The 14,431-nt window shown below is 45.4% G+C and overlaps 1 protein-coding gene across 2 annotated transcripts in view; it reads right to left on the minus strand.

Annotated features, from left to right (window-relative positions):
• Positions 1 to 14,431, minus strand: part of ABTB1 (ankyrin repeat and BTB domain containing 1) — a 29,084-nt gene extending 14,653 nt beyond the window's left edge. The window contains exons 1-8 of one of the 2 annotated variants that reach the window (XM_054216302.1): positions 14,225 to 14,431; positions 12,253 to 12,315; positions 10,774 to 10,829; positions 9,651 to 9,795; positions 7,551 to 7,710; positions 6,581 to 6,626; positions 5,432 to 5,548; positions 291 to 406 (exon numbers count right to left, since the gene is read on the minus strand). In XM_054216302.1, the coding sequence (XP_054072277.1) occupies positions 291 to 406; positions 5,432 to 5,548; positions 6,581 to 6,626; positions 7,551 to 7,710; positions 9,651 to 9,795; positions 10,774 to 10,829; positions 12,253 to 12,315; positions 14,225 to 14,280 (759 nt within the window). In that variant the 5' untranslated portion in view covers positions 14,281 to 14,431. The remainder of the gene's footprint in view (positions 1 to 290; positions 407 to 5,431; positions 5,549 to 6,580; positions 6,627 to 7,550; positions 7,711 to 9,650; positions 9,796 to 10,773; positions 10,830 to 12,252; positions 12,316 to 14,224) is intronic. The other variant, XM_054216303.1, reaches the window with a different exon arrangement.

Raw genomic sequence — 14,431 nt, forward strand, 5'->3', positions numbered from 1 at the left:
AAGAGCTGGGGGCCAATTCTTGTCCCATTGTAGTCAACGGGGAAATCCCCACCAACCGCATGGCAAGGGTTTTGTTTACCAAGAGCCCCACCAGGGGAAAAAATCCAAGCAAAAGAACCAGCACTGACAGCCTCATTACACAATTTAACCGCATTTCCAAGCAATAAAAGGCTTTCAGCATTTGGAGCACCAGGAAACAAGCAAGCACTAAACTCAAACGGAGATAATGCAACCGAACACACACACATCACCGCCCCACAGAGACCACAAGTAGTATAAACGCTCCCTACCCGCAGTTCGGCTGGCAGGGCGCAGTCTGCTAGAAGAGCCAGATCTTCCTGCAGCCGGCAGTTACCTGTGGGCTCAATCGTCAGCACTTTCACACAGGTCCCTGGCTTGGAAGAGACTGGAAGAAGCAAAAAAAAAAAAACAAAACAAAACAAAACAAGAGCAGAGATGCCTAAATTCCTCTACAAACATTTTCTCCCATTTAGAGAAAAGAAAGACACTCCAGGAAACATCAATATTATTGCTGTTTAGCTTTTTTACTACAAAACCCATGCGATTCCTCTATGTAAACGTGCATACAGCACCCCTCAGTAGAGCTGGTGAGCAGGGCTGGAAGGGGACGCATGTATTGTTGGCTCTGCTCAAACCCCTACTTAATTCCTTGTGCTGGAATATCAACTGTGGTAAACACGAAGTTGCCACAGGCATATTTCAAGCCTAACTTGCTCTCTGCAACCCTTGTCATCAATTATAGCTGAGGACCCTTGATCAGGCTGCCTCCAATCCCTGTAGGAGCCACTCACACAATGCCTTCCCCAGCTGACCGCCCCTACCACTGACAGTGTCACCTAAGGTGAAGCCTATGCCGGGGAGTATTTAGTTAAAACAGTGCCTCTCTGCTCAGCCACGTGTCCCATTTGAGCTGTGTCATCCTAACTTCACTCCAGGGAACAAAGGGACTTATTCTTGTTTAGGGAATAGTTCTCTGCACCCGACTCTGTCCTCTACTCTGTACCTGTAGATCCCCAAAGCACGAAGACTCCCAAAACACCTGGACTCCTGAGCATGCCTGTGTTGTTTGCAAACGTTAAATAAGCATTGCTACCACCACCAAAGAGATCAAATAAACCATACAGAGATGGCGACTTCATTTGCCTTTTTCAGACCTAGTGTGTCTTCCTGCCTTACCCTATCAGCCTACACAGTTAAACAGCCTGATAAAGGAGAAGCAAAATACATGATCATACTTTTGTGGCCTTGCTCTGACCAAAGTTGCGGTGGAGCTCATTGAAGCCGACCCCCTTAACTTCAAACAAGCAGCAGCCCAAAGCACACCCAGCTATTGTGTTACGATACCACTGCCATTGCAGCCTTTCCTCTTTCTGGCCACCTCCCTCCCGCAGTTCACTACCCCAGGCCAGTTTTTAGCTCAGCATGCTTTGGGGTGAGGAGTGGAGCATGTAAGACATTCAAGAGTCCCTGGCATATAGGGAAGCATGTGAAGATACATGGAGCACCACTGGAAAAATGCAAAGTTGTGGTGAGGAAGACTTGAGATACTGTTGAGAGCCAGAGAGACGCAGAGTTAACTCTCAAGGACAAAAGAGTTAAGCGGCCCCATGCTGAAGCATTCAGAATAATTTCTGACAGGCATGATTCACTGCATTAAAACCCCTCGCAGGTGAATCACGCCACCTTGAGACCTCATTTTTCCTGACATTTTGCACAGCATTACATGAGCTCCGTCAGATGACTCCATTGGGCCGTGGGCGAAACGAGACCATGATGTGCCACAAAACAAGTTCTCCACCCCCTCCCTCCACGTTACTGCTGCACTCTTCGGATATGCCACCACTGTACCTCAAATGGGATGAATATCCCAGAAAGACAGTGGAAAGGGAAGGATAATTTACCAATACAAGACAGTCAGGTACCATCATTGCTACACAGGGAGCTTACAGCAGCAAGGAGACAGGCTGCTCTATTAGCATTAAACGGTACCTTCAGATAGAGGAATTCCAGGGTAAATAAGCCAAGAGGAGACCGGGCACCAACACAAACAGGACCGAGTGTGTTTTCTCGAAGAGCCCTGTCCGCTTACAGACCAGTGTGAGAAGGAAGTTTCTCAGTGGGCAATTAGAAATTCTTCCCGGCAAAGAGAATCATTTATATTTGTGCAGTGCCTATTATAATAGTCGCCAAACCAATCAGGCTCTGTAAGCACTAATGGACCCGGCACGTTTTAAGCAGTAGTCAAGAGAAAGAGTTCTTCTCTTGGGATCTGCAAAGCATCTATGCACTTTCATAGTGACAACAAAGAATAGTGATTTGTCTCAGAAGCACATCTACCACGAGACATTTCAGACGCTGCGTCTCTCAAATCCAAGAGCACAGAATTTGATATCACAAGCAGCTCTCTCCTAACAGAAACAATAAACATCAAAGTGACAGAACAGGAATAAGTTGTTGGCGGCAAGCAAGCAGCAGGGACCATCACCTTCCTGCAAGAACTAGGAAAGAAGGGTTTTCTGAAAAGAGCAACATAAACAATGCAAGGAGCTGGAGGGAATAACCTAACTACAGTAAAGAACGGAGGATTTTGTCTTTCTTCCTAGCCTAGCCCAGCTGTGTAACATTGAACGTCACCCACTAATTCATCAGCTGCCTTTGTTTCCACTGCTGAATACTTCTTTGTAGTCTTTTGTTTCAATTGAGCTAATGCACCGCAAAAAATAAAAGCCACAAAAAACCCCACCAAATCCCCAAACCTTTCCAGAACTATGCCATGCTCAGGTACCTGCCTTATACACCCTGCTCCCAATGCCACGACTAGCTATAACCACACATTCTGTACATCCAGTGCCTCTGCTATGAGGAGGCACAAAGCATCACAAACCTTGCTCTCAACCTTTTTGCCCTAAAACGTGTAAAAATAACAGCAGAACATTTATTTTCAAGTACCTCCACTTCTAAAGGAAGGATTATGGCTTAATCTGGACAAACCCTGTCTGAGCTCTTCCAAACATTGCAACGTTTTTTTTCTTGTTCTAGCCACAATATACATGTGGGGGAAAATATGCAAGCATTCACAATGAAGTCTGGCTCAGGTGCAACAGAAGGCCCTGGGTCATCCTCTCCAGGGTTTTCTAAAATCCTAAACTACTGTTCGTGCATGCCAAGATACTAAGTGCTTTTGAAATGCTGCTTAACTCTAGCTAATGAGATTGCAGAGACTGCCATTATCCACTGGAGCTGCACAGGCTTGAGTTCACATTGTTTTATTAGGCACATTTCAACTTTATAATACAGATGCAAGACATGACCCTGCTCTGCAGACCTGAATCAGCTGTCAATTCCACAGAAAGCGCTTTGAACACGCAGAGATACCTAATGCACTAGAGGGAACAGTAATGCTTTGTCAAGTACCAGACATGATGTGATCTCAGATCATTCCCAATTTTCAACTTCTATAATTCTTATATGCATTATTTTCTGGAGAATCAAGTTTTCCTGGCTTCTGCATGAGATCTCAGAAACAAACATTCAACAGGTCTATCAGCAGTTCTGCCTATTCACTTGAATCCAACCTGTCATAAATAAAATCAAGCCTAGTACTTCCATCAGTGCTTTACACCACCCATTAATTATTTCTTTTGTCAGACCTCAGAAATGAAGAACAACTGTTCCCTCCCAAAGAACATAGAAATTAAATGATTTGTCCTGTGCCACCCAGGAGTCTGGATTACATTTCCAAGTAGAGCTTGTATCTGAAACGCCCAACCAACCTGAAATGCTGCTTCACCATTTTCCACTTTTCAACCCCACCAAGATGTCAGCTCTTTCGCAGCTGACAAATTTAACCACTGGACTTCATGATCTTTAAGTTGCCAGTGACACAACATGCAATGGCTTCAGCCAGCTAGAAAGCTATACACTTTATTTTCCTCCCACAATCTGAGATTTTAACTTGAGTATTAAGGTGGAATGGTTGCCTCCAGGGTCTCAAGTAGACCCTGGGAGAAAAAAGAAACAGATAAAAAGGAAAAAACAGGAAAAAAGGAGATCTCCAGCATCTCACTGGATTACTCTGGTATCAAAAGATGCCACAAAATAATTTTGTTACCTGATTGTCTGAGTAGTTTTTATTTTCTATTCATGGTATTCACCGCCACTCTCCTTTTCCACCACTTAATACACAAACTGTTATCTTACACTATTCGTAACAAGAAACCAAGAAATGCATTTATAATCTCTTCAGATGCATGTTTACATTTGTGTTTACATGGCTGAGGTAAGACTTATGATACAGTTTCCATGAGGACTTGCACCCTGGTCTACATGTGCACAGCTGTACCGTGGTAACCTTGTACCCCACCACCAGCAAACAACTGCATATGTCTAAGAGGAGACATACACATGGTAATATCTTCCATGTGGTTTGCAGATGAGGAACTTCTTGAGCCAGAAATATCGTCTCTGTCTGTTAAGTCCTGCAGCATCAGGAGGCTGAATAATCAGAACTCATAGTTCAAAAGGGAAAGGTGGAATAGCTATACCCTTACCTCTTACATCAAGGAAGAAAATGCTCTTGAGTTAAAAGCTACAGACTAAATTCTCTTCTCAAACCAAAATTAACTTGACTCAAGTAAAGGAGTTAACTCAGAGCATGAAATGAGAATCAGATGTATTCAGCCTGAAGGTTTTGTGATAATTTTTTTACTTCATGACTAACACTGCTTTGCCCTACTTGTGCTGTTTTGATTCTTCTTCACACGTCCCTTAGCTTGAACTAAGGAGATGAATGATGAACTCCAACTTTTGGTTTTCGTACAATAAGCTGATGTCATGATTAGATCACAAGCTCTTTGGATAACAAAAAGCCCTTAAATAGAGGATTGCGTCATTTAAGGTTTGGCACATACAAATGTTATAAATACATACATACTTTCAGAAATACTTCTCTGCTTTTGAAAAAGCGTTCTCTCTCTGCATCCATTTTGAGCCAATTATCAAATGTTTTACTTTGGTTAAGGGTCAGATAAATGCAGAAAAGGACTTTTAATTGTACATATTTTATCTCCCTGGGGATTTAAACAAGCTCTCTGTTGAAAAGCACTTCCTAACATACCCCACAGTGCTCCACTGAATGTCTGGCAACCACAGCGAAGTCCTCCTGCCACGGCTGCTCTGCTATAATGAAAACATTCAATATAAACGATAAACATGCATGTGTCAGAAACCACTACAGCTGCCCTACAGAGAGCCCATGACTGAAAACAATCATGTAAACATGGGAATTCCACAACAGAATCATTTTCTGGAAGCCCCAAGGGCACCATGAAACATCCACCATCACACTTTCCTCCTCCTCCCTGAAAGGGCACACAGGCACAACAGAGACAATGGTAAATAAAATGCTTACCAAATTCATAGACTTTTTTACATTTGGTCTCCAAATCATCTATGAGGTCCTGCAGCCGACACTGCTTGGCTAACCTCTTGCAATCATTTACATATTCGACGTCGATATCAAGACGACCTGCCAAGAAGAAATGCAGCCAGCTCTTTCAACCCATACCACTTAGGTGTAAAAACAGCAAAAATTCAGGACTGAAGACTTGTTGGCACAGAAATTCAGTAATTAGACACATTGCCTCACTTTTCAGCATCCAGTTATAACTCAGTCCAAGAAGCTAAGACCTGGTACCCCACCACTTCGATGAATCTCAGTTTGGCATCTAATTTACATTCCCACTTCCCAGTGTCTACCCTAACAGCTTCATTCAAAAGGCCAAAGACTGAACAGGCTTAATCAAAAAGTGTCTAATTCCATCAGTAAAGCAAAAAATAGCAGCACAACAAGCAGCATGCATGACTGCCACCATTGGCTACCTGGTTTTGGGTAGGAAAAGACTTTAGACCCAGAAGCTCTCACCCCAGAATCTTTTACCATCACTGAAAATGTGGCAAGGAACACTTCTGAAAACACTGGACTGGGGAAGGAGAGCCTTGAAGAGAAAGTTATTTTCTGGCACCACCTCCTGGCCTGAAATAGTTCAGCACTTAACTTGCCTACAGCACAACATTTGGCATTTTCATAGAAGGCTTAGGACCAACTTCTGTTCAGAAAAAATATTAGAAAGTAGTCAAAACATTTGGCGCACACTGCTCAGGTCTGCCAGACTGAAAATGTCCTATGTGGGAACCTGGCTTTTCACCACCTTATGGGATTGTTATCCCAGATGACAAAATTTACCTTCCTTAAGTTAAAAATACATTCTCCACATCCATCGGACCAATCAACCTAAGCTGATTTTTTTTTTTTTTTTTTTTTTTAAAATCGACTGAATAGTTATTGGCAAGACAACAACTGGCAAAAGGTACAAACAACTTGGAAGAGCTGGGGATTGCTCACATTCTTCCTTTCCGCCAGCAGGGAGGATGTGTTGGCGACTCATGCGCCCAAACAGGGCTGTCTGCAAGCGTGTGCCACCAAAAACAATGCCATGGCAGAGACACAGACAGCTGCCCACCAGCCACGTATACATAAACTAGGCGGTAGGTCATTTACCTGTGTACAGATACTGCAGAAGAGAGCCAAAGGCTGCTGGATTAATCTAAAATAAAACACAAGAAAGTTACCTTTAGAATTCCCAGGAACTTAATAACAAGCTTGAAACTTGCCTGGATACAAACATTATCCTGAAGAAGTCAAAGAAACCCCACTTAAATAGCAATTCAGACACTGCACCCAATTTCCTTGCTCCTCATGCAACTAATGCTGCCGCTCCACCAGGCTTACACAGCTCTTCAAAGGTATCCACTGATACTAATCCGTGTGCCCAGGGGGACAGGACCTGATAACGGAGGTGCTCCAAAGACACAGTTATAACACAGGCTCTGTAAAATCCAGTCTTTCACTGGTCACAAACATTTCCACCTCTTCTTAATTTGAGAGGAAAGACGTGTTCTTGTACAAAAAGAAAGGAGAGAAATAATGTCCCGAGAAACTGGAAGTATGTTTGTCATGAGAGGTTTTGCACAGCCACAATCAAGCTATAGAAACATATGCCAGAGTATTGGTGACTAATGGATGGAATGCACTTATGGCCTATTTAGTTCTTGCTGCAAAGGCAACAAAAGGGACTCAATTAGTGCCAATTATAGAGGCGATGTCTTCACTACAGACCACCCGTCCACCAGGAATTAGACAGACTCAACTCATCCCACAGAGGAGTTGTGGTGCAGCTGGCAGATGGTAACAGCTACCTGCTACTGCAATTAATTAAGATATGTTTGAGCTCACAACAGAGGGAACAAAGGGGAAGTATGCAGTCTACAGCCTTTTGTTATCTGAGTAAGATGCTATTTTAATGCATAAAGTGCCTCCACAACCCCCTCTCCTTGACTAGGGTCATTCGGAGCTCCAGGAGCTATTCACCATGGAAGTTAACCCTCAAACTGTCCCTCCTACTCAGTTGTCCTTCACCCAGTTGAAACAGGAAAAGAAAAGAAAGCGCTGGAAGCGCAGCCCTGCTCACCAGTGGATGCTTCAACACTATCATGTTCTTCCCCTTCCATTTGGTCTCAAACATTTCCGCAAAGTAGGCGCTGCGAGCGCTGAGAATGCAGCGGTGGGCACAGAAGGATTTGCCATGAACAATGAAAACGATGTCACTTTGGTAACCCTGCTCCAGCAACCTGTAAGGAACAAAGAGAGGGGTTAATTCATTGCAGGACGAGAAGTGAAAGAATGGGGTAAAGCCAGTGGGGAACATGGTACAATTAGGTCTAAATGAACAAACACCTCTGCACACTGCAGCCTCTCCCTGCTCAGCTAGAAGGCCAGCACAGGGGCTGGTACTTCACATACTAGACTGGGATCTCTCACTCCCCCCGACAACCCAAAGAATTTTTGTTACTGCAAGAGGGAGGCTGGAGAATGAAACTTCCCTGCCTCAGGCAAACCCCTGAACACAGGGAACAGATTTTAAAGAGGAACCTCTTGCCCCCCCAAACACCTCTCTAAAGGTTAATCCTGCTTTAATCCTGCATTTTTGCCAGATGACAAAAAGACCTAGAGAGGCACATACTTTCAAAAAGATTTACCCTGCTACAAAGTAAGGTGCAACTTTCCTGCTCTCTGGGCGGTGTCAGTGTGCATGCTTTAGCCATGCAGCAAATAGGAGAAGACTTGATGTCACCCATCCTCAGAAGAAGGAAGGATGTTGCAGGCATGAAACGCAGGCAATTACCACATCAGAGATGAAGCCTTGTTTATGACTGCATGCCCATGCACTCGTTCTTTAAAAGGCAAAACCCAAGATTGCTACTCCTAGAGTTTATGGCAACACCAGTGTTTCAGTGCATGCCTGTCACCCCTTGCATAGATATATCCTGACAAACATCCCCAAGAGGTCAAATCAGGCAGACACCAGGCAACACACTCCTAGAGTCCAGGACTTCTGGACAGAAAGGTGTGGAGGTCACACAAGGAGACAATGTCAGAGCAGGGTCCTGAATGCTGATCTCAATCTCCTGCTACTAGAACATCCTTCCTACCAGTGTCTTGCCCAAAAAACAAAATAGAAGCAGTTAGGCAGTTATTTTTTTGCCCCTACTATTGCCCTTTGTTTCAATTTTAATGCAAGGTGTTTGGAATGAGAAGAGAAAAAACAGCACGTTACAGTTTTCATGTGTGCTCAGTCCTGCATCATCTGAGCCACAAACTCCCCAGGGCAGCGATAAATCACCCTGCAAAATTCTACTTCCCTGAAAGGCAGAATCCGATTTTACTCAGATAAATGAGTTTCCTTCCTCCCCTGTTTCCCCACAGCATCAGAAATTAGGACTCTGTAGTAATGGGAAGATTGTCAGATCATTCTAGGACATACCTGCTCTCCAATTTTGAAGATACAGATGCTCAAACCTTGTTGGTTGGTTTGTTATTTTTTTAAGTCAGCGCAATGGGAAGAAAGAAAACCCCAACCAAGTCTGTGTAAAAACATCAGAACTACCAGGGTAGAAGAAAAGCAAGAAGAAAAGATTGACACTATTCTTTTACTTCTAGAGCAAGTTAGGCTTCTTCTCAAGCTCTAGGCTGAGACTACAAGATGTGACAGGCAACTAACAGAAACATCTTAAAATGAACACATTTTAATGAACAAAAAGAAAGAACTGAGCACTGTCCCTATAAGTCAGTTTAAGGTTTCTTAAGGTGCACTCTCTCAGAAATGAGACACCTATTATCACTGCTGGAACCTCGGCTCGCAGGCTATAGGTCTTCAGGCCTGAAACTTAATTTCAGTTGACATATTATCCTAAATGGCTGATGCAGTTTTAGGGATCTGATTTTGGTTTGACAGTCAAATGCTTCTGCATCAGAAAGACCAGCTTTCCGTTGGCTCTGGAGTCTGTAATAAAGTCACTGGAGGCCATATTTTAAATGCACACATACCTGCAAGTCATCCCGTAGGGCACAAAGGAGCATCGCTTAGGAAGCTCTGTACACCCAGGAATGAGACAGGGTACTGAGCAGTTGCCTTTCAAACCTGCCCTTAACAAAGAGCTTGAATATCCAGGTTAAGAGCTAAGGAAGGATGACAGAACGTGTTGCATGTGGAGCTGCCTCATTTGCTTACCGCTGCAGGAAGACGTCATAGTAGTCTCTCTTCATGCACTTTGCCGTGATCTGTTTGTACTCCTTCAGCAGACGTCGGATGGCGTCGCTCAAAGCTCCATACAAACAACGTTCCCCGTCAAAAGTGTTTGCCTCGCATTTTGCTCCTGCAGAACAATCACAAGTACATGCCAGCAGGCAAAGTTAAATCTTTCTCAAGTGTCCCTGAACAGTCACCAAGTGACTATGACTTCTGGCTGGTGACATGTTTCACTGTGATCCCCTATGCTACTGAGCATATTTACAAAAACTAAGCTCCCTTTACATGTGTATAACCTAAAGCTGTTCTCCCACAGCAAAATCCCTTTCTGAAGAAGTCATGACTCATCTAAACCAACCCTGGCCTCTCAGCATGGCTCCAAGCTGTATTCTGGGAAGACGAATCTCACTGTACAGAGAGTACGATCACTTACGGGACTTCTAACAGCTCCATGCTTCTTTAGGTTAGACCCTGCAAGACATTTGGAAGGCACTTGCATTTTGCTCTTTTAGAATTATGCAAGTGGTTGATTAAGATGCTCTGAATGCAGTAGAAGAGGCAAACCTTTTGAGATCTGACTCTGCATTCTGATTCCTCTGCCAGAACACAGAACATCGCCAATACCTAAGGGAATTTGGGTGCTGGAAACTAAATGGGCAGACACTTTGCCTGGAGAATTTGCCTTGCTTTGTTCAAGGTTAGTAAACGCCCTTGCATTTCACCTTTGAGTCCTGTTTATAAAGCAAGGCTATCAGAAGAGTACAAGAAAGTTTTACACAGACAGTTCTTCAGATAAAGTACAATTCTTACATCAGCACGCTCTCAACAGCAATGCACCCTTGCAAAACATCAGCTGTGGTTTCAGAACGCCATGCTGCCTTAAGTCAGCAGAGAAAGCTTCACTGTAGCAAATCCAAGCAGCAAATGGCCTGCAAAAGGGACCATGAAAGCGTGCCCAGGGCTCCTACTGCAGCCTGAGATCGCTGATCAGATGGCTGGTTGTAACAGAAGAAGTTTCCACAAGAGATAGCTAGACGGATATACAATCCCTACGGACCAGTACGGAGAAAGATACTGTACCCAGAACCAGGACGCTTTTGCTCACCATTGGCTAGAAGATAACGTACAAGCTCCTCATGTCCACAGAGGCAAGCATAATACCTGACAATAACAAGAGAAAGAAAATTAGAGATACGGTAGGAAGCAAAATTCAATATCTGGGCACACTACAGCATGCAGACCTCAGCATGGAGCCATCCCTAATAAGCTTAGAAGATGACTCCTCATAGGAGTGAGGAATTGCTACTAAGTAGTGTAGAAGACTGACCCCAGCAACAGACTAAGCAGGATCTGTTCCCAGCACTCCTAGGCACTGCTGTCCTGCAAGGAGATCTCAAGGTCCCACTCTGGCTTCAGCATCTTCTGTTGTGCTACCATCTGCCAAATCGATCCTCATTTTCATGGGGTTCATTTCATGGGCACTCAGCAATTCCACTGAATTCTCAAAGACACTCCTTGCTCCTATCTGCTGCACACTCTGATAATGAGGGAACAGCACCCACATTGGGTGTACAGCAAATCCACCCCTCAAAGACCTACTTACAATGAGTTTTGTTTTCTCTTTTACAATTTAAGCCTTTCAGGATCCTCTTTCACAAGGACCTCAGATTGTCCTACAATGGAGGAGAATCCTGTAACCTTCACTGCAGTAGGCAAACGTTAGCTTACCTTTACTTTGGGAAGTTATTGCTTACTTTAAATATACTGCAGATGTCTAAATGCACTTTGGAATTGTTTGCTGATTTTGTCTAGGATAGAGTTGATTTTCTTCGCTGTAGCTACTGTGGGGCTTTTGCTGAAAACAGAGTTGATAATACAGGGATGTTTTAGCTCTTGCTAAGCAGTGCTTACACAGAGACAAGGCCTTTTCTGCTTCTCACCCCACCCCACCTGTGAGTACGCAGGGGGCACACATAAAGTCAGGATGGGACACAGCTGGGACAGCTGACCCCCAACTGACCAAAAGGATATTCCATATCATATGATGTCATGCTCAGCATATAAAGCTGGGGGAAGAAGGAGGAAGGGGAGGATGTTTGCAGTTATGGGGTGTGTGTATATGGGGAGGTAAGAAGCTCACACCACCCTCCTCAGCACCAGCATGGGGATTCCTCACTGCCTACTGCATGTTCACAGCTTTGCCAGACAGACTGTGATCCTACAGTCACTTTGCATTTCATCAAGCCAAGCCTCCACCCAAGAAGACTGCTAGAATGCTGTAGACTTCGAGGCGGAAAAAGCCTAATCAGGCCAAGAACAGACTGCTTAATCCAGGTAACTTGGTCACAAAATTAACCACCTTTCTGAGCACTACTATAGCAAGCGTCAGTCAGATGAGATGACAAAGACATATTTAGCGCAGCACCCGCAGAGACGAGAAGCAGAAATATGTAGCCAAATGTCCCAAAAAGCAGAACCTGAGATGTTTTGTAACAGTGCTCCTAGCTGCTGATGCAGACAGTGCCAAAGAGCCCTGAAAGCCCTCCCCTCCTGCCCAGCCAGCGCTCTAGGCTGCAGGACTCACAGAGGTGTACTGTCCCATTTATCACGGACATTAATTTCCACATCTCGCTGTTCAAGAAGGTATCTGGAAGAAAAGGGAGAGCAAAGTTACAACTTCACGCAGCTGCTCACTCAGTCATATTCTTCTCTTTCAAAAGATGTAACTTTGAGTTTATACAGTAACTTCCAAAGGTATGACAAGATTCATTCAACTTGGGAAGCTGTCAGACGTGGCTGAAGGAGCATCAGTCAAATCCTCAACCCAAAGAACGGCATTCTGCAGCTTGGCTTGACAGGTCTCTTCAATCTGAAGTGGTGCACATGGGGAAAGGGGGGAATCAAACCCACCTCACGCTGATCCCTAACATGGCAGCAATCACAAAAGAAGCCTGAGCACTTCAGCAGTACCTTCACTTTCTCCTACAACCATCACAGCCTGTGTGCGCGCAAATAAGTGGCCAAGTTTACAAGGCCAAGGCTGGACTCCCATCCGGCTTGTGGCTTTTCTTGCCACAAGTGACAACATCAGTGTCACTCCAGACTGCTCTTAATTCCTGCTACTTCCTTGTCCTGCACATTTAGGCTATACCAAATACTGCCAATGCTCCCTCTTTGGCACCTCCAGAAGCCAGCCTTTGCTTGCACACAAGTCTCCTACACAGCCTGGCTCTTGTTATAGCCTGTCCCCAACTACTGGAACAACCATCTCTCTCAACCATATGTAGAAGTCCCCCCCCGGCCTTCACAAAGATTCTCAAGTTGTTTTTCCCATCTGCCACATCAGTCCCTCCTTCCACTCACTCCGTCTCTCCTGTGTCAAACTTCAGCTGCTTCTGACCACGTTCAAAATCCCAAGCAACTCAGCTCAGCTCCTTTCTACTCAGCCCCATGTGGTCAACTTGTCCCCTCTGCTTTGGCAGCATTCCCAAACTGACCATCTCTCCACTATCACTTCAGTGCTGGTCATCTTAAACCTTGCAAAGCCACCTGCAGGGCCCCTCCTTCTACAATAAAGCTGCAATTTACTCTTTTCAATAAATTAATCTAATACACAATGGACAACAATGTTCCCTAGACCTCATATATCTGCCTATTCATCCTTCGTTAGCAAGCACCTTCAAACAGATAAGCTATTTCTGATTATCTGGGAAGATCCACATGTTGAAAGCTGGAAGAATCAAGTAGGATCAAGGTGAAGAGCATTCTTAGACTCAAACCATGAGATGCAGCAGGAGAGTCTGTTGTAAATGCGGGGCCTTTGCGTTACAGCATCCATTCACCCTGCAGACAAAAAGCCCATCTGACTCCTGATCCGAAATCACTGCAGCTAAGCCATACTGCTTCAGTATGAGCAAGGAGACTTGACCTGAAATTTAGCAGCCCAGTATTTCTCAGAGATACTATAACAGAGAACCTGCAACATAACTTGTCTAAATATTTTCATTATTATGGCTTCCTACAGATCTCGCTTCCTACCAACGCAAATACAGTTTCCAGTGGTAAAGAAAGGGAAGCTAAAGAGAAGAGACTTTTGCAAGGACATCTGCCACAGACAGCATTCACACCAACGAAGTGTGCAATAACTGTCTGATAGTCAGATGCCTGAATTTTAAGAAAACAGGCAAACCTACAAACACTAGCAAAGACTTGGTGTACACCCAACTCCCTGAGAGAAAAGCAAGGCGACTTTATTTATAAAGAAGCAAACTCTCCTTTTCGCACCCCAGTATCTCCTGGCCCCGCGGCTGCCCTGGAGAGACCCGGGGCTGCGGGAGCCCGCGGGTTCAGCACCCAGGGGAAGGCCGGGCAGGGCCTCTGGGCCCCCGGGGCGGCCGCAAGACCGTAACGCGGCACGGCGAGACCGGGCTGCCTCCCACAGGGGTGATTAAAGCGGTTAAAGGCAGCGGTTCATGTCGGGGGGATGCCGGGGGGACGCCGGGAACCGCCCCCCCCTCCCCGCCCCGGGTCTGGCGGCGCGGCCCGGCCCCGCTCACCGCACGCGGCTCACGTCCCCCTTCTTGCAGCTGGTGAACAGGTCGCTGGTGTCCATGGCCGAGGCAGGCCGCGGGGCGGCGGCGCCGCATTGACGCGAAGAGCGGAGGGCAGCCGCAAGGGACCGGACCGGGCCGGGCCGAGCCGGGGGAAGGGGCCGGAGGGGCAGCGGCGGCGGCGGCGGGACGGAAGCGGCCGGCGGATGTAAA

The sequence above is a fragment of the Rissa tridactyla genome, chromosome 10 (genome assembly GCF_028500815.1).
Source record: "Rissa tridactyla isolate bRisTri1 chromosome 10, bRisTri1.patW.cur.20221130, whole genome shotgun sequence".
NCBI classification, from domain to species: domain Eukaryota; kingdom Metazoa; phylum Chordata; class Aves; order Charadriiformes; family Laridae; genus Rissa; species Rissa tridactyla.